The sequence below is a fragment of the Polistes fuscatus genome, unplaced genomic scaffold (genome assembly GCF_010416935.1).
Source record: "Polistes fuscatus isolate 324 unplaced genomic scaffold, CU_Pfus_HIC Scaffold6, whole genome shotgun sequence".
In the NCBI taxonomy this organism is placed as follows: domain Eukaryota; kingdom Metazoa; phylum Arthropoda; class Insecta; order Hymenoptera; family Vespidae; genus Polistes; species Polistes fuscatus.
In genome coordinates this window covers 4,452,381-4,473,632 of record NW_025113140.1, presented here as the reverse complement: position 1 = coordinate 4,473,632, position 21,252 = coordinate 4,452,381, and the positions used below count along the sequence as shown (strand labels likewise).

At 30.0% G+C, this 21,252-nt stretch overlaps 2 protein-coding genes across 3 annotated transcripts; both read left to right on the top strand.

Annotated features, from left to right (window-relative positions):
- The first annotated feature begins 1,051 nt into the window (after positions 1-1,051).
- On the top strand, positions 1,052-15,158 carry LOC122523345 (D-beta-hydroxybutyrate dehydrogenase, mitochondrial). 2 transcript variants are annotated; one of them, XM_043645024.1, is made up of 6 exons: positions 1,052-1,458; positions 10,102-10,316; positions 12,521-12,749; positions 13,843-13,995; positions 14,343-14,550; positions 14,958-15,158. In XM_043645024.1, the coding sequence occupies exons 2-6, from the start codon at positions 10,110-10,112 to the stop codon at positions 15,118-15,120; spliced, it is 960 nt and encodes a 319-aa protein (XP_043500959.1). In that variant the 5' UTR covers positions 1,052-1,458; positions 10,102-10,109; the 3' UTR covers positions 15,121-15,158. The 2 variants fall into 2 exon arrangements, with proteins under 2 accessions (XP_043500959.1, XP_043500958.1); XM_043645023.1 differs by having other exon boundaries at positions 1,053-1,274.
- Positions 15,159-17,713: 2,555 nt separating this feature from the next.
- Positions 17,714-20,692, top strand: LOC122523243 (adult-specific cuticular protein ACP-22-like). Its single transcript, XM_043644902.1, has 4 exons — positions 17,714-17,734; positions 20,070-20,133; positions 20,197-20,418; positions 20,501-20,692. The coding sequence occupies exons 1-4, from the start codon at positions 17,714-17,716 to the stop codon at positions 20,647-20,649; spliced, it is 456 nt and encodes a 151-aa protein (XP_043500837.1). The 3' UTR covers positions 20,650-20,692.
- Positions 20,693-21,252: the final 560 nt, after the last annotated feature.

The window sequence follows — 21,252 nt, the reverse complement described above, 5'->3', positions numbered from 1 at the left end:
TTATTATATTAATCTGACGTAATCTGTCTACAAGTTGGATACTTCAAACATCTGTCGTATGAATAAATATATTTGCGAACTTTAGATTTTCTGAAATTTCAACTAGTACGGAAATTTAGTTGGCTGTCAGATTAAAACTCATGAAGAATCAGTTAAAATGGTTTGCACTAGTCATTTCCGCTTCTACCTCCGTTCAAGCACAGGATAGTCTCTAACTACTGTGACAAGGTCAAAAAAAAAAGAAATAATAAATTGCAAAGGCGAGTTAGTAGGTCATTGAAAACTACGATTAGTTACGTTGAATTCTTGATGATTAGCCAAGAGAATCGATTAATTGAACTAAATAAAAAATAAGAATATTAAATTTCATAAGACCTAATCATTAATATTTAAAGTGATTTACAAGTGCGTTCAGTATTCCTAAGAAAATCCCACACGTACTTCTGCATAAACTATTGTCAAAAGATGAAGCACCGATCTATTAAATAAATTATTTCATTATTCGTTGAGGGAATAAAGAAGATTACTATAATATTTTCATAAAAGATCACGTAATAATCTTCAAATAGAGAAAAAAAAGAAAAAGTTAAAATCTCCAGCTCCTACGAGGAATTAAAAGCTTAACTAAAGAAATAAGCTTCAAGTTTTTCATTAGCTTAACGAACATACTATTCTATTAAAAAATGTATTCACCACCACCAATCGTCAAAAGTATAAAAAGAAAGAATCACAAAATTTGTAAGCTTAGTAAAATACCAAGGAAAAAGAAAAAAAAGACAGTAGAATGTAAATATCATTCAAATTAAACGCAACGTTGTAATTTTTTTTTTTCTATACTTGACTCATCAGAAAAAAAAATTGCTAACAGAGCGGAAAGATTAACAACTGGTTTTAAAGAAATCTAATCGAACGCATATAATGGAAATCAAATAGAAAAAGAGAGAAGGGGGAGAGGGGGAGGGCCGGTACTGTGGAAAGAAGGGTGGGTGGGGGTTTTTAAATAAGAGAGGGAAAGAAAGAAAGGAAGAATCTTTGTTGAAAGTTGCTAAAGAGAAACGAGAGAAGCAATCTGGGCGTAGTCAAGCCACGTGACTAGTGGAGGCTCGAGTGGCAGCGAGTGCGAAGATGCCGCGGAATGTTTTCCCCGGGCCGGGTTAGCTCGGCTCGACTCGAGGCAAACACGCAAACCTCCAAGAGGTCTGTCTACTCCGTTCGCGCCGTTCCTCCTCGTGGTCATTCCAATCGGGAATTCTCTAAAGCCGGTTGTGCAGCAGGTAAACGCGCGCACGCGGCCCGCTGCGGCTCGCCGCTCACATTGTAACTCATAACTATTCGTTTAAAATAACTGCGTTTCTTCTCGCCTCACATATTTTTAACATCATCTTCTTATATTCCATCGTCTTCTTCTTTTATTTATTTTATATTATTTGGTCTTCGATCAGCCACGTCCACGCACAGGTGAGTCAGATATTGTTGATTTTGTCTTTTATTCGGTATAAATGTTTTATTTATAAATATACGAAGAAACTTGTATTCGTATGATTATTTCTGGTATGAGTCAAGTTTTTGGGTTATGCGGCGTACTTGTCATGTAAGGTAATAGAGTGGAATACCGTAATAGGTATGAGATCATTTTGTCTATTTGAAATGTAGAGGTTTTGTTCGATAATATGACAAAATTCGTGTTCATATGATCTCGTTCTTGGTAAGAATCGAGTGTATGCGTTATGCGGTATATTTGTGGTGTAACGTATAGTAAGTGGAACGCATAATCGTCTCGTTAGATTAGGTTGCGTTATTAATTATGTATGTGGGTACTCTTTAAGCGCAATGGAATTTTCACGTGTGACTTTATCTCAACTCGATTTGTTCAAGTATTTAATATGTTTTTCTTTATACTATCCTTTTTTTATATCTTCTTTTCAATTGTTTATTATTACGAGAATATAATTATTTCGTAAGAAAATACAGGAATTCGTTGGACTGTTATTCGCGGAAATATGCGTTTATCACGTAGTGAGGATCGTATCGTGAAAGAATCGTAAACTGGAACCGAAAGTACAAAGCTTGTTCGTCGCGTGTAACGATGCCTGACGCTTTACGGTGATAACGCGACGTAGATGCATACAATTGATTTACGACGCGTTTAAAACAATACACACAAATTCAAAAAGATTAACTTTCTTGGATCACCATAAACGAATACTGATTAATGGTTTTTTAACGAATACAAAAATAAGCGACAAAGCTCTGATGATTCACCAAATGTTGTAAATTATTGCTTAATAATTAGAGCAGAAATTAATCTAAAGAAAAAAAAAGTAAATTCATTTGCTCAGTTATACTTTCAATAAATCCAAGATGCGTTCCTTGGTGATTCAATGAATGTTTTCAATTAATGTTTGTTAATTAGAGCACGAGTTATTTTAAGATAAACATCATCTACCCTGCAATAACTTTAATGACCAAAAATGTGTCAGTATAGAAAATTTGGATCTCATAAATTCTGACGTTTGAAGGGACAAATAATTGTAGAAGAAAAATAGGAAAGTTTCTAGGTTCGTGGGCACTTTCACTTAAATTCCACTGTTTCTTAGAAAATAAAATTACTAGTTGTTCAAAGAGAAAGAGAGAGGGAGAGAGAAAGAGAAAGACAGAAAATAATCGATTTCTTAATCGATCTGTAAAATTTTCGCGAGAATGTATTCGTATTTTGTCGCACACTTGGTCGCGTTTTGCCAATAGAAATAATCGAAGGTTTTCAAGTGGAAATGAGAGAAGTTCTCTTGGCAAGAAATCGAAACAAAGGAATCGTTCATGTAAATGAACGCCACTCGGCATATCGAACTATGAACTCACGCGTTCTCCAAATTTTCCTGCCATTTCGGTTGCGAATAAAACAGGAACGATTCTAGTCCGTTCATTTGAACGATTTTTAAATACCTACGACTAGTCATGCAAAAGTTTTCTTCCCATTCATCCAACTCCTCTATTTTTTCCTTTTATTTTTTCATGCTTCCAAGAATAATAAAAGAAAAAATATTTTTGTTAAATCGTTCGTTTCGTTTCGTCCATGAAATTTGACAATGAAAAATAAAAATTTACTCGAATTATTTCTAAATTTTGTAAACAATTAACCAGTGAACCAATATTGTCACCACCTCGAATTTTTAACTGATAATTGTGACTCGGCAAAAGATAAATTAGTTGCCGGTTAAACGTGATTGCATAATTTCGATAAAATCAAGTTCCCAACGTAACGGACCACTTTTACCGTCCTGACATTTCTCGTTCTATCTGCCTTGATTTTTATATCATTTTCTTTTTTGTTCTTTTCTTTTCTTTTCTATTTTTTTTAACTCATTTATCTTTACTACTTCTCTACGATCAGAGTCGTTTTCGATCAGGATTGGAACTTTCTTCGCTATGCCGAGGGATTTCAAATGATAAAGATCGCGTCTCGATGAGCAAGTAGGTCGAACGCCTGCCTCCTACGAACGATTTTCAAGTTGAAAGAATTTTTTCACATCTTTGAGAAGCAACCTTCTTCAGATAAGTGTAGATTATATTTTAAGAGATCTAGTAACACGCGTGAGAAGATACACGAAAGTGACAAGTGTTTACGTATTAAGGTATACAAATATTCATTCGGTTATGTCTTTACTGCAATGCACGCGGCGTTTAATGTAAATTAAGTAAAAAAAAAAGAAAAGAAAAGAAAAAAAAAACAGATAAGTATAACTGTTTAAAGTCTTGTGAAAGCTACCTCGTGGGTCTCGTTTTCGAATGACCAAACCATAATGCAAATAATCTTGCCGACATACCTCGATTGAACACTGTTTACCTTTTACACACGCGGTCACTCGCGGTCAAAAACAGCCAACGGTACCGTAACGTTCACAGCAGAACGCAGCGACTTTTATACATTCCTGCCGATGATTCTTAACTATGACGTCGTGTTGTTTGTACTTCTGTAGTTTTATCTTCGGTACGGTCGTTAAGGAAAAAATGTGTTCTAGGAAAACGATGCTTTTTTTCGAAGGTATCGTAGTTACGTCATGCTTTAAACCATAATATTTTAAAACAATATTTTGTTTTTTATATACAAATTAAATGATATAATAATAATATAATAACAATGTATTTTATTATTTATTATAATTTTTAATTCTTTTATCTTATTTTTTGTCGCTTATCCTTTCTTTTTGTTAAATAAAATGTATTAATTTGTAATTTTTATATTTTTTGGAAGATAAAATTGTATACTTTATCACGTTAACAAAAAAATCCCATTTTAATATTTATCTTAGAATTTATTAAACAAATTCTATTTATTCTGATAATAAAAATTTTTCCCGACGTTAAAAATCCATGTAATTTAATTATTTTTACTATCATTCCAAAATAATTAGCAATTAAATATATTTGGAAAACACAGATATATCTGGATATATGTGTTTTACAATCGAATTGAAAACCATACTTCTATTATCCTACATTGATTCTTTATAAAAGTAAAACAAACGTCATCTCCAATTTCCACATATATTTTTCTTAACCAGTCTGTATGTACGTGTGTGCGCGCATGTGTGTGGTTAAGGTAAGGGAAAAAAGATAAAGGATTAATCTTATCACCAAATGGAAGTACAGTAAGTTTAGAAAAGTTCAGAGTAATTAGTCAGATACCATCTACGAGACTTTGAAATTAGAAAGGCTAGTTTTTACGATAACTTGCCAAAAAGAAACGCGTGGTTGATCAACGTAACTCTTGTTTTAAAAACTACCTCCTATCCCATTTCCGTGTGCATTTATTTTATCAAGGAATTGAAAAAGAAGTCCGTTAATTTAATGCCGGAATACGTTAGACCAGACCGAGGTAATTCAGCGTAATGTAATTTAAATGCTTACATTTGCTCGTTTTCTTCCTCAACCATGGTTTTCTTGCACGCTCAATATTTGCGACTGTAATGCTCTTTAATAACATTTGCTCTCTGCTTCGTAAGCGTCTATTCGACGAATGATAAAATATACGTGTATTTTGTGAAAGGAACGCTCGTCCACTTGTGCTTAGAATATTTTCTAAATATTCTACAATTTTTACGTAGTTCACATCTGCATCCACCTCCTCCTCCTTCTCGCTGTACTTTTTCATATATCAAATTTTCTGGATGCGTCTAACGAGAGATAGTAATCCGAAATAAAACATTTCTAAATCTCGTAGAGAAATGCTTTGCATTAAAATGATCGTGGTTGTTTGTAATTTAAAGTACGATACGTTATGCTAAACTAATAATAATTCTTATTATTTTATTTTAATTATGATAGGAATCAAATGAATTTGTTTTGTGTTTTTTTTTTGATTGTGGAGACATAGACATACGGCAGAATTTTTATTTATTTTTGTTAACGTTGGAATTATATATTTTATCTTATAGCAATTAGGATTATATTCGTTTCGTAATAATTTTATATTAAATAAACGTTACAAAGTTTTTTACGACATTCAAGAAGTAAATGAATTTGATGTAAATGATGTTGAGAGAGAGAAAGAAAGAGAAAATGCGCCTTTTCGTTTTGAAGTATTCATGCTGCTACAGAAATTATGATTAAAATGCATTCAAATTTGAACAAATGCGAATGGAAATTTTAAAATAAACGTTGTAATAAATTCAGATAATTTTACGGTTAAAGAAAGAAAGAGAGGTTCATTAAAATATAAAAAAAAGATTTAAATGTTTTCCTTAGTTTTCTATAATTTTAAAATAAGGCGCAATACAAATGAGCTTTATTTTCTTAATAACTTAAATGGTGTAAGGTCTATAAATGAGCAGTTGTTAAAATAGCAAATTTCTTAATGAAATTTTTAATTAACTTAACAAACTTAAATAAATTGAATGTTAGAAACATTAAGAAAATTTATATGGGATATTTTGTAAGTATTTATGCTTTTAATTCTTTTCAAATTTTAATAAAAAAGCAAATATTATTTCAGAATTAATAATAATAATTAATTTTAAATAATCTTAAGATTTATAGAAAAGTATAAAATCTAATAACAAAAGAAGTTTCCTAAATTTGTTAATTTAACTAATTATAAAAGAAATCTAAATTTTAACAAATTATTTAACAATACTTATTCTCATTTTTAAATTGAAAACATTGTTTAAAGTTCAATGAACGAACGAGTAGCATAAATTTTCTAATACACAATAATTCATATACTGCGCAAGTTCTACTTAACGTAGAAATTATATTAAACGAGTAACAGTTAAATTATCCTTTCGAACTAACCGAAGAAATCCGTTTAACTATAAACGAACATTTGTCTAAGTAAGGTCGTCAATGTGCAATCCTTTGAACGAATCGAAACGCCCACTAAAACTCACTACTGTAATATACCTATACCTTTCGAAATTGGCACGGGTGAATAAACTTTAGCGATTCCGTATGCATGGAGACTGGAAGTACACTTCGTTGAATAGGAAAGGAAGCCACTTCGTCACACGCCTACAACACGCATAATGTCGTTCGATGATCGATACTATAGCAGTATAATACTTACTCATCTATAGTCATACAGATTATCAAGGATTAATAGAGAGATGACATAAATTCTAGTTCAGCTAATCATTTATTCTTATCTATCGTTTGCCTTGAAACGTTATTTATATTTTTATAATTCTTATTTATTAGAATTTCATGTTTTTTTTTTATTTCAACATTTTCTAAACTTATAAATAATTGAGTTTTGAACAAATCTTAAAATACGGATAATACGATTATAATTACGTGTCTAAATTAATTATTATTATACTATTGTTAGAATTTCAGTAATATGAAAGTTAAGTGGACTTAACTTTTTGGTAGATTTAATAATTACGACATATTATTAATTACTTAAATTACGTAATCTAACCAAACCTACTCGGAACTTGATTATAAAATCATGATTTTAATGATAAGAATAGAATAATTATTACGTTTGAAATCTACCCTAATATTCTGGAGTTTAAATATAATATAAAAAATAGTACAAAAATTAATTTAATATTTCAATAAATGTCTTAAATTATTTTATATAAAATAGAATAGAACTTTTCATTAATTATGCGAATGAGTTCTTGTAACATTTGTTATAGGAAATAAAATGAACAAAACTTTTCCTCGATTACGTAATTTGAAATGATTGATAAAAACGAAGTGAAATTATTGATGGGTGCCGTCAAATGAAAGAGAAGATCGGAATGAAGAAAGTATAAGGATTAAATAAAAAAAAAAAAAGGAATATATCGATTCGAGTCAGATATCGTATTGGTTTCTTTTCGGATGCAACAACATTCCAGAGAAAGTTAGCCGTGGCCGTCGAAGCGAGTAGTCGTGTGCGTCCGACTCCTCATGCACAGGTTTGATGGCAGGTGCACACAAGGGCGGTTTCGTTTGTACTCGAATACCGCGACGATATCTCGTTTACAGGTGTGTCCGGTGAAACGTATTAATACTGGTAACGCGTTATTCGTGTCGGCTTTCCTACTGCAAAAAGACCATTTGTAACGTGTTCTATTACCAAACCTATGACATTTCGATATCTCTAATTTCATTCCGTTAATATTATCTAAATTTATTTATTTATTATCTATTGCAATAATTTATTAAAAAGTTATCAATATTACAAGTTTTATTTATTTATTATATATTATTATATCTACAAAATGTTATTTTTAGAAGATTAGTTTTGTCAAAATTGATCATAATTTTGATTCAATGATATACGAAAGCTGTTATATATTTATATATCATCAATTCATTTCATCGATATATTTTGGACAATTTATTTATTGTATATCATTTATTAAACCTTATATCGCGTAATTATTCTTGTTATCAAAAAATTTGTTCTGTTCATCTTACTTGAAAAATAATGTTGTAAAAAGTTGATTAAAGAATTTAATTTAATATTAAATGGAAGTATTGTTTAATTTTAATTTTTTTTTTTATGACAGATGTTTCCTCGTCAATTTTTTTATTTAATAGAAAAGAGAATTTTACTGAACTGACTCGTAAGACTTTTACTTTCACAACGGATACTTACCGGACTCGTTCCCGTTGTCATTTATGGATCGTCGATCATTTTCGAGACTTTCGATCTATCGGTTACAATTTCTCATCGATATTAATAACTAGAATATCAAGGGGGATATATACTTGGATAATAACCTATTAAATTTCTCACTGTCAATTAACATCGTCTGCTATTATCAGACTGTTACCTCGACACGTTATTAATCATTGATCTTGAAAGAAGAGACATCATTGATGATATTATAGTTACACCGAGTATAATTATCGTCGACATTTAATCGATATTGTATTGGATATTCAAAAAAGAAAAAAAAAATAAACAAGAAAATTTCTTTTTATGTAAAAATAAAACTTTCTCTTGTACGACTAATAATAGACAAAATTAATATATTTTTTCAAATGAATTAATACTTAAGAATAAATATAATGAAAAAATGAAAACGGAAAGTTTTCTTGGCAATATAAAAAAAAAAATAACTCCAAGAAAAGAATATATTTCTGTTTTGAAGGATAATCAAGATAAAATAGATGTTTATATTATGAAAGTAATAAATATAATTATAAAGTAAAGCGTAGATATTTATCTTGATGGTTGATTGTAATGAAAAACTATCAAGTAAAACAGAGAAGAAAAAGTAATCTTTTAAATTGGAACGAGCAAATGCTTTCGAAGACACGAAAGAAAATTGTTTCTCGCTTTTCCACATCGGTATCCCTCGTGATCGATGTACCGGAAACCGAAGATATTTCGCAAATTCGATAATCTCGAAGCACGTCAACGCCCGATGCATTCGGTACGTTTCGCTGGGCAAAACGATTCACGATGTTATCGCGTACAAGAGAAAGCACAAGAGTGTTTATAGAAAATCAGCCGATTCTATCCGATTTTCTATTTTCTTATTTATCGTTTATTTTCTATTTTTGAAGATCAATAGAAGAATGCATGGAAATAAAATTATCGATCATAAGAAATAAATTACACGTGGATGATTATTTGAAAGTAAATAACACAAAATCGAATATATTACAATGAATAAAATGATCTATCATCACTCGTCGAGGTTTTAACTTATTCTATTTTTCTTTCTCTCTCTTTTACTTTTCTTCAGGAATCAAAATTCCATTGCCGAATTTGAAGGGATAGGAAAGAAAAACGAAGACCTTTTTCTACCCTTACCTAGAATGTCCTTGGGGGCTAATCAATTCAGCACATTAATGCTAACACGATCCGAAAATTTATGAAATCGTTTGACCGTCGTGATTTTAATTCGTATTTTTACTGGTAACAATCCTTTCTATCTTTCCTTTTTCTTGATTTTATTTTTCTTTGACTATTTTTCAAATGCGTATCTATCATCCTTTTTCGATGATAATATATGTAGAAAAAGGGTACAAATCCTATGAACGAGGGAAGATCGGCTTGAACGTAGTGACGATCGGTTGAGTCTCGTTATGCTCAGAAAGATACGATTTTAGAAAGGACGGTTTACTCTCCCGTTCACTTTTCACACGAGAAAACGAATTCCTAGTCGCATTTCTCGAGGCGTCTCGCATCGTTGAAGCGCAAGAGGCACACCAGCCTGGAAATTCGAGGATCAACTTTATCGAAAAACTCGGCTCGATTTCTTTAAACGATTCATTTTGTTAGATTATTCTCTATGTATGACAATGATGGATAAATTGTGGTTCCTGAGATATTTGCGGATATCAAAAATTGTGCGATTCTTTAAACAAAATTAGATTCATTTGTCAGTCATTTTTATATTTCAACATTTTTTATATTTTTTAATAATTTTTAATAATTTTTTTAAATATACGCGTGTGCGTGCATGTGTGTGTGTGTGTGTGTGTGTGTGTGTGTGTGTGTGTGTTTTAGAGAATATCGTAGTAATAATTTATTATTTGTTTAACATAAATAATATTTGCAGGAATTAATTTTATACGAGCAAAATAAAATAAAAATAAAATATTACAAAGATTTGTTTTTTTTTCATTTAAAATTATTTTCCTTTTTTTTTTCAGATTGAAAAATGGACGTAGAGACGGGTGCTATTTTAGCCCTACAGATTTTAGCCCTGTGCTCGATAGCTGCCGCCCTACTCGCATATTTGATGCGACAATCGCGAAATGCTACAGACGAATACGAGTTGCGAAACAAATGTCACGTACTCGTAACCAACTGTGATACGTGCGTGGGTCTACAGATTGCCCTTGCACTCTCTGAAGCTGGTTACAAGGTAATAATACTCTTCTATTATGTTCTCTTACGTTTTACGTAAATCATACGAACTTTAAACGAAGATCGTGATATCCGCGTATTGTCTGAAATTTTTTTACTTATTTATATTTTTTTTCTAAAAAAAATAACTTTTTCCCTTAAATCGTCAACTAACTTTTCGAACACACGATGCACAATATCAATAATCATGTATCTCGTAAAAGAGTTTATACCAATTAATAAATAAATATTTTCAAGTATTTTATCCATCAATATTTTTCATTGAAAATGTTTTTTAAATTCTGATTAAACATCGGATCGGTGCTTTTTCCTTTTTCATTTAATTATGCGAATACGTCAGACAAAAGAATTTCTCTACTAAAATCTTTTGGTTTCGATATATTATAAATATTATTAAATAGAAGAAATATTGAATAATGAAATTGATAAGAAACATCTACTTTACTACTCGTTACATAATTTCAATCTGTTAGCACACGAGATAATTATAGGTATTACGCATCAGATGGAATATATTGAATAATTAGAGAATCGTGTTGGATAATTGAACTCGAAGTGAGTTGATCGAAGTCGAACGAGTCTGAATAAGAGAGAACCGTGTATGAGTAACGTGAGTTTCCAAGTAAAATACATGCAAAATAGCCTAACTTTAGCTATCAGTTAGAATCTGCGTGGCAAATGTGTATATATAGATATGTATTATAACTTCTAACGAATGTACATGTAATTTTATCGATTATGTTTGACTTATTTTTCTGCGCGCATCATTTCTTGTATGAAAATATTTTTTTTTTTATAAACAGAATAAAAAGTGAAGGATGTAATAATAATATTGGTTAGAAGTCCGAAAATAAATGTCATTCAATTTGTTAATGTCGAAATTTGTATCTCACAATAATTAAGTATAATCCTTAGGAAGAAATCATTAGATGTTAATTAAAATTAAATTAAGTATCCCTAATCTCGTGTAATCCAATGTATCTTCTCGTTATCTTTGTAACCGTAAATATTTCAACTCTCTTTACCCTATCTTCAACTTAATTAATTTCAGTATATTACGAAAAGCTAACTAATGATAGCGATTTATTTTTATCTTCCCCTCCTTTTTTTTTACGAATGTAAATTAATTTTATTTTCTATTTATTACAAATACACTATCGGCTGAAAGTTTTGAGTCATTTAATGGATTTCGTAAAAATTAAACATCTTATTAAACTTTGGAAATGATTTGTCGTTATTACAGTAAATGTTAAAAAGTTAAATTATGTTTTAAAAAATTTGACCATTTTCTTGAGTCCAATAATACTTTTGTAGATTTCATACATCCAGTTTAGAGTAATATTTGGAATAAACTTTTTTACTAGGATATCTTTGGGAACATCTATATGAAGCATAAAAAAATATTAAACTAGAAACATCCGAAGAACTAGGTACGAGTTTGTGTTTAAAAATTTTGGATGTTGAATTTTAGTCATACGTCAAGTTGTTATCAAAAATAAAAACAGATTTGTTACATAAAAGTAAAGTTTGAAGAACATACTTATTGCTTGTTAAATAAAATTTAACTAAATGGAAAAAAGAAACAAAATATTATAGTCTTTCTGGATAATACTTTGATTACTTAAAAGAAATTCATTTATTCTCATAAATATCTTGTTTCTTTGAATATACATAGTAATACCAAACTTTTAGCTTTTAGTGTATATAAATACATAACCACTCTGTTTCAATTCAATAAAATACTTCGTAGATCTTCAAATCACCATATTGAATTTGATTTACGATTACCAGAGAGTCTACGAATTCCTTGTAATATATCTCAACGATTAAGGAGGATAAATTCAAGGTGAGAAAGCACGAATGTACGATTCCAAGCATAATTAACGCTTGCCTTCTACGTTCCAAAGTTACAAGTAATTGTCCTCGAGCTTTGGGTGAGAACGTTAGAATTTAGACCTTTCGAACTAGTACGAACTTAGTCCGAATTTTGGGGCGTTGGGCGAAGTTTAAAGAGATGAGAAATAAGAAAGTTCGTCATTCAAGTACTTTTATGAAAGCTTTTACCCCCACCCCTCTTCCCTCCACTCCGTTCTTTTCTAATAGTTTACTAATGTTCAAGAATGATCGATAATTCGTATTTCAATTTGATCGATTAAAGAGAAGAGATTTAATGAAATAAGTTTTTTTTTCTGAAAATTACAGGTATTTGCTGGTCTACCAAATCCATCGGAAAATTCACCATCGATGAAAATTTTAAAAGCCGTTGAACAGGAACGAGAAAAAGAAATGGACAACGGTGACTCGAATCACGATAAGGTTCAAGTTCGTGTTAGAGGACAAATTGTGCCATTGGAGTTGGATCCAACTAGGGAAGATAGTCTACGTGCTTCTTTGGATGCAGTTAGAGCTAAACTTCCAGCTGGGGAAGATGGTGAGCATTTTCTCTGATTTATTGTTTTCTGTAGGTATATAGAGTATACCAAACGAAACCAAAAATGTATTCACAGATCAAGCAAAGACAAATATTTGTATAAATATTTTCTTATTTAATTAATTTATTTATTTATTTAATAAATAACATCATTAAGTAATAATATAATTAAGATAATAATAATAATAATAATAATGTATTTAAATATTTATTGTATTAAAATATTTACTAAGTTGACAAGTGAGGTGAATACATTTTTTTTACAATTTTTCTTCATTATTTCATGAATTTTTACATTTTTTCTTCGTATATAAATTATTTCTTAATTTTATAGATAAATACAATTAAAATATATAAAATCGTCTTCTTTTTAAAAATAATTCATAGTATTCCCTATATGGTTTATTGAATTGAATTAAAAAAAAAAAGGAAAAACTACGCGGTGAGTGAGATGAATCGTCTGAAATATTGATAACGATGTTTAATTAAGATGATATTTATAATGAAGCAGGAGTAAAAATGGACGCGCAACGTATGTAATCATTCCTATCTAGGTCAATGAAAGAATACACGCTTATTTTTTAATTCGTCATTCATTCATAAAGGAACATTTTCATTACGAAACGTTTGATCTACTTAATTATGAGACTATTCGTAAAAAAAACACAAGTTCTCCTATCAATCTTGATTCGGTGCTTAGGATAAGAGTACCTCATTAGTCGAACGAACGAACGAACGAACGACCTGAACTTCGAGGTAGAAATAATAAAAAAAAAAAAAAAACACAAGAAAAAGAAAAAGGAAAAGAAACCTAGTAACTAACGAAGTCAAGACTCACATCTGTCGACTGGAATATCCGAGCGTTATTTCGAAGGGGAAAAAAGTAAGAGAGAAAGAAAGAGAGAGAAAGAGAGAGAAGAAAAAAAAAAGAAAAAGTAAACAGGATTCGCTTGCAAAAAGAAAAGAAAAGAAAAGAAAAGAAGCATTTAAATAAAAGAAAAAAAAAGAAAAAACTTTTTTCTCCATCAGAACAGTTAGGAAAGAAGGATGAAGTTAGAAGTTTATTAATGCTTTAAATCTTTCTATGATCCAGGTCTGTGGGCAGTGATACACACCGGTGGCTTGGCGTTACCGGGTTCTATAGAAAAGCAAACCAGTTCAGCGTGGGAATCGATGCTGCGACACAATCTGGTCGCACCCCTTAGAACGGCAAGGGTGTTTATCCCTCTTCTGCGCGTTAAAAGAGGTTATTACAGTTTACCCTACTTACCCGACATCAGACTTTTTAATTTCAGGTCACTCGTCTGTAAGAATTTTGTTTATTCTCTTTTTTTTTCTTTTTTTTTTTTTGCGCTAACAACATTTCCAATTTCTTGTTTCTTTATTTTTTTTTATTTTTATAAATCCTTTATTCTTTCTCGTTTGCTTCATATTATTATTGCATTACTATTTACGAATACAATTCGTTTATTCGTTATTACTATTTTTTTTATTGTATCGTTTGAAAGGAAGATAAATTTATTCGCTTATGCATAAATATAGGTTATTCTTTATGCTAGACGTATTAACATAATGAATATTTACTCGCACAAGGTCGTATCGTTCTCTTGGGTGACTCCGAGACAAGTTATGCTAGCAAAGCCGGAACAGGCCTTGTGGCATTCACTGCTTCACGTAAAGCCGTGGAAGGGGCTGCTGCCGCATTAAAGAGCGAATTACATTCTTCGGGTGTTGACGTCGTTCTTCTCAAACCACCACCCATCAATCCCCTCGTCCTTTATGCATCTCCTCTTCTTAAGACGTAAATATCTTTTGTACTGTATTCTATCGAGTGAATTAATAGTTTCTCTCTACCGAATATCAGAATTAATAATAACAAGTCAAATTATTTTGTAGTTTATCGACAATTTGTATAAAATTAAAAGTTAATACCATTGTTAATATTTTTTAATTTAAATTTCGTATAAAAAGTTTATCGACAGATTTGATTTTTTCTTTTCTTATTTTGGCTTATGTTTTTGCAAAATATTATTATTTGTTAATATATCGTTTAACTTGTGATTAATAAAGTTTAATGTGATACGCATGAAAAATGAAACAAGTTTGTAGTAAATGCAGTTTTGATAATCATTTTTCTCTTTGAGAAATTGTATTCTATATTACATCGTATTAATTAAATAAATTATTTTATTGTTTTTTTTCTTACAGACTCGACGTTGAATCAGGTGTTACGTCTTCCGAGGGAACGTGGGTCGCACCTTTATCGAATTACTCGGTTCAAAACTCTCTAATTCCTGCATTAACAACACCCTGTCCATTAAGTTCTTACGATATGAGTTTGAAAACCAATTTGTTCTGGCGACAAAAATGATAATATATAAAAAGAATAAGTGTATTTTTAGTATATAAGGTATTTTCTATTTCTTTCTCAAAAGAAAGAGAAATAATAGACGCTGTAAATTTGTAGTATTAATAATAATCTGTACAGTTTTGTAAACAATTTAAAATAAAAATATCTAGAATTTAAAACTTTTGCTTCATTATTATTTTCTACATTTTTTTTAAACATTTTTATTTAACAAAATATTTATATTAAAATATTTCTTATATAATATGAATAATAGACGTTGTTAATTTGTATTATTAATAATGATCTCTACAGTTTTGCAAACAAAATTCTTATTATTTTTATATAATAAAATAATAATAATAAAAGATTATGTCAATTACTTTTTTCTTCCACAAAAAAGTTATTAGACATCGACAATTATTAGATAATGCATTTGTATACTTTTGTTAACAATTTGGAATAAAAATTCGTAGCATTTACAAAGTTTTTGATCTTCACCCTATATCTATTGTAAATTAATTTCCATTATTTTTATATAATAATAACTTAATAATAAATTTTCTTCCATTTCTTTCCGATAACAAAAAGTAATAATCATTTTCTAAATTTAAATTACTATTATTATTATTGTTACTGCATTAAATTATATTATAGCATTGTATAAAAAAGAAATAAAAAATAAAAATAAAAGCTTTTAGCATATAGAAAGTTATTATCTTTCTCTTTTTCCCATTTTTATCATACTTTTTACAAGTTCGTAACTCTCCCGTCACGTTCCTACAATATTTTTTTTTACTATTCATCACGCAAACGTTACAACGTGGTGAAATTTGCACGACAGACACGCGTTCGTAATATTTAAAACCAACAGACGACAGAGTTTGTTGTTTCACCTATTTCTTTGTTTATTTTATTTGTCCACTTATCAAACCCCAATTGACCAATATCGTAATTATTAGTCGATCGTGAAATGAGTAAGTTTTTTACTTTTTTCTTTTTATAATCATCGATAATAATATTTAAAATGTAGGTTACACTTGACAAATAATACTAAGGAAGTAAATAAAAAAAAAGTTCATTAAAACTTTCTCTGTCGTTGAAATAAGAAAATATAGATTAAAATCGGACGTTGTATGCAACACAACGATTATGTCACTTTAACGAACCAAGAACGACAAGAACGCTCATAATGCGACTCGTAACGTGAGAACGTCGACTTTTGTTAGTTTGTTAGTCTCTGGTAACAATTATAAAAAGACTACAACGAAAATGCATATCATCTTTTCCTTTCGTTAAATATAGTTTCCCCTTTTTTTTTGTTATTATGAAATTAAATATTTTAATATATTTAATATTAAAATTATCTAATAATCATATTGATTGAATAAATATTTTTATCTGATCAGTGATCTGGTGTGAAAGGGGTGGGAAGGGGATAAAATAAAAATAATTTAAATGCTATCAGTAACGAAAGCAAATCCTGACGTTATTTGTGACCAATTCGAATTTTCGCATCGTTAATATTATGATTAACATTTATCATCGAATTTTCTCTTATACATTTCGATATACATAATAGGAAATAGTCCCCTCTAGATATGAATAATTTTACCAATCAGGGACACATGCATTCAAATCGTACAGGCAGCTATACATATAATCAGTTAGCTAAACTATAATACATATACATCGGATTTTAGGATTGATTTTTTACTTTATCTTATCGACACAATTAAATTATATATTTTTAACATTCTGACTTCTCTAAATTTTTTAAACACAAAATATTAGAAAACAAAAAGATTAACGTAAAATCGGTATTCTATTATTTGTTAATAAAATAATTTCCAAAATGTATACAAATTTTGAAGTACCCGTGTTCCTCAATTTTAAATTATCGATCTACGATAAAAAATATTCCACAATAAATCTTTTGATTATAAAAAAGGTAAAAGAATGTCTGACGTCACCCTGATGCAAGGATGCTTTATAAATTAGAATTAAAAAGAAAATTAGTAAAAAAATAAAAAGAAAAAAAATATTTTCTTTGACAAACAAAAGAAAGGAAAATAAAATATTATTACAAACATGAAAAATCGAATTAGTATCAGGTTTCTATAACACTATGATTTATGTTAATGCAAAAATTTGTGGTTTTTCGTATTCCATAATATTTTTCTTACGAGATCAACGTATCGGTTCGATTCGCTGATTAAAATCGACGTAATAAACTTACCAGTAGTAGTCTCTTCTATTTAAGTATTCTATCGAGCGTATCAAATAAAAATTAAAAAGAAAAAAAAAGAAAAAGTAAATAAAAAAAGTTTAAAATTCTCTTTATAAAGAAGTCGCCACGCGCTACCAGCTTGTGTCTGGTGATGACGAAAATTTAGATCGTAACGGTGCTTTTAGTGGAATTAGTATCATTCGATTGACTAGTACGAAACCAGGCCCGCCTCTTCTTACTTGTGTGCACCACCGAAACCGATCGCTAGGTATAACAAACGAATTAGATGGTTTATAGTTGAAACCGTCAGTTCGAGTTGCTATAAAACGAACACGCTACTCGACCTGTGGAAACAGTTTATCGTTGATTTTCGTTAGGGGAGGTACTATGGACTTTGGTGAACTAAAGGTACGTTAAATCGGAACCTTTCATCATTTTACTAAATTAGAAAAGATAAAATTAGAAAATTATTTCTTTATTCTTATATTAGATTAATTCACAAATAAATATATTCTTGATACTTTTTTTATTTATTTTAAACATCCAAAGATTTGTTAAAACATTTCTTTATACATCTTGTTAAGTTCATTCATTATTGTAAAATGGATACAATTGGAAATAAGTAATCTTATTTATAGATTCGATAATTTTAAAAATATTACATCACAAACTATGATTCCATATTGAATTTTAATTATTTTAATTAAACAAAGAAAAAAAAGAAAAAGGAAACACTTACAACTGATAAATAAAATCTTCCAATATCTCGAAACAAGAATAATTGAATCGAACGCATTGATTTTAATTCAAGACTACGTAAAAATCATAAGAATACAAAACGAAAGTTCTTTAAATAAATTCTCTTGTATCTACTCTCTCTCTTTCTCTCTCTCTCTCTCTTCCTCGAATAACCACACGAATTCGAATTAATATTCTACAAGCGGTCGTGGAAAGAACAAAGAGTTTGTAGAATAGGAGAAGAATCCTAAAAGAGGGTTAGAATTTCCTATTCTAGAACGTAGAAGAAGAAGAAAAAGAAGAAGAGGAGGAAGAAGAAAATTGGTTAGATGAGGTCGGGTTTAATGTCACGAACCTCGATCTCGATTTGGAGTTTCTTCTGATCGATGAAAAGAACGTTGGTTCGCAGTGTCCTTCTTACAATTTCCTTCCTATTTCGTTCATTCGTTTCACGAATTTTTCTATCTTCGTTTTCCCGAGTAGACTCTTCTTCTTCCTTCTTCTTCTCTTTATTCTCTTTTACTGATTTTCTTTCTTTTTTCCCCCGACTTGCCCCCTCCCCTACCCACTCCCCTTTTCCACTATTCCATAGAGAACAGGAATCGCTAACACCAACGGTGAACAAAGTATTACGCAGAGTCGTGACCGTAAAGTACGAGCACAGCGTGTTTCAGAGGTCTTTATGTGCTCGGTAAAAGCGTCTCCGCAACTTCGTTCCGCGGTGGTCGCGTATTCGTGCGAAAGAATAATGGCGACTACGACGATGACGACGACAACGACGACGACGACGACGACGACGACGACGACGACGACGACGACATCGTCGGTGCCGCCGTCGCCAGATCCTTTGTAATTTTCTATTACATATTACCACGCTGCTACTACTGCTGCTGCTGCTGCTGCTTTTACTGTTGCAAGATTTGCCTGATGAATATTAATTCCATTCTGGTGTAATTTTCTTACACTGGTTGATCTTTACGCTATTACTATGAATTTATTTTTTATATTATTTTCTTCTTTTTTTCCTTTGGTTATATTTAGACAACCAACGTTCGTAACTTTATTATCAACTTCGAGTATCCTACTTTTTGTTTGTTCTTTTCTTCTTCTTCTTCTTTACTGTTAACAATGTTAACAATATGTTTTTTCTTTTTTTTTTAGGACTTTATTATTACATGTAATATTAATTGTGTAATCAGGGTGTATGTTATTGACAGATCATACTAATTTTCGAAACAAAATTATATATGAATATTAATGAATATTAATTCCATTCTGTAATGTAATTTTCTTACACTGGTTGATCTTTACGCTATTACTATGAATTTATTTTTTATATTATTTTCTTCTTTTTTTCCTTTGGTTATATTTAGATAACCAACGTTCGTAACTTTATTATTATCAACTTCGAGTATCCTACTTTTTGTTTGTTCTTTTCTTCTTCTTCTTCTTCTTTACTGTTAACACTATTTTTTTTCTTTTTTTTTAGGACTTTATTATTACATGTAATATTAATTTTGTAATCAGGGTGTATGTTATTGACAGATCATACTAATTTTCGAAACAAAATTCTATATGAATATTAATGAATATTAATTTCATTCTTTGGTGTAATTTTATTACACTGCTGTGTTGACCTATTATTTTATATTTATTTTTTATAATTTTCTTCTTCTTTTGGTAATATTTACCAACTAATGTTTTCAACGTTACCATAGAATTCGATTATCCTACTTTTTTTTTCTTCTTCTTCTTTACTGTTAACATTATATTTTTTTTTAGGACTTAATTATTACGTGTAATATTAATTGTGTAATTTGGGTGTATATTATTGACAGATCATAACTAACTTTTGAAACAAATTTCTACGATTATAAATTTTTCGATTTCAGGGATCTGACTTGTACAACATTTCATTTTTTAGTCGTTATTTTTTCATTCAAGGTATCCCTACTTCTAATTATTACTATTATTCTTATTTTATATTTTTTTTTATTTTTTTCAGATGTCGATACTATGCCTGGTCTTTTTATTCGCAGTAGTCACGGCTACTCCAAAAGTTCATGAAGGTATAATACATTCATTAAATTTTTAATAGAAAGTCTTCCATTTTTAAATATAATTTTTAATAGATGATGGAGGTAAAGAAGCAGATCATGGTGATTCCCATGGACATGCCCATTCCTATCATCACTTTTCCGGACCAGTAGTAGGTCATCACGAAGAAATAACATGGAAAGACAAACATGGTGACCATTACCATGATTATCGTGCTCATCCTAAATACAAATTCTCTTACGGAGTTGTAGATCATCATACAAAGGATCATCACGATCAAAGTGAGCATCGAGACGGTACGTGCAATTAAATTCAATCGTGTCGTAATACATTTTTTTTGTCATTTTATTAATATAAAAATATGGTTTTTAATAAAAGGAAAAAAAGTTGAAGGAGAGTACCAGCTTCATGAACCAGGTGGTAACGTAAGGGTTGTCAAATATCATTCCGATCCACATGGTGGATTTTTTGCTGAAGTTCATAATATTGGTGGAAACGATCATTCTGGTGGACACAAGCATGGATAATGTTAAAAATCATTTTAACCATCAATTGTTTTCATGTATATTAAATATTTCAATAAATTGTCTTCTTTGATTTTAAATGTTTATTTTAAAGTTAACCCCAGTTTTAAGAAGATCTGTTATTTTTGCAAAAAAATAAAGCTAAAAATCAGAATATTGAAATTTAATATCAAGAAAAGTACTGATTACTGTTAAAATGCTAAATTTTGATTACAGTAAAATCAAATAAAATACGTGTATCAGTAAAGGAGTATTAAATAGAACATAAACCTTGTAGGTGTACTTAAACTTTTAACCGTTAGAGTATGTTTGCTATTATAGAGTAAAAATGATCCCTCTATCTAAACCTTCTTTCAAAATTTCAAGATTTCTTTGTACGATTTATCTCCCTCGTAGACGAATCCTAAGATCATTCGTCTTTCCTTTTTCGGTAAGAATCGTCACGATCTGTTGGCTACTCACGTTGCATCCAAGAACGGTGTGCACGGAATACTAGACTGAATTCCAATGAAGTAAGAGTTCTCGTCTTTTCGTGAGCCGATATTTTGCTGACAAAATGGGATAAATTGTCCGATTGTCTCATGCCACCACTGTCATAGAACGAGG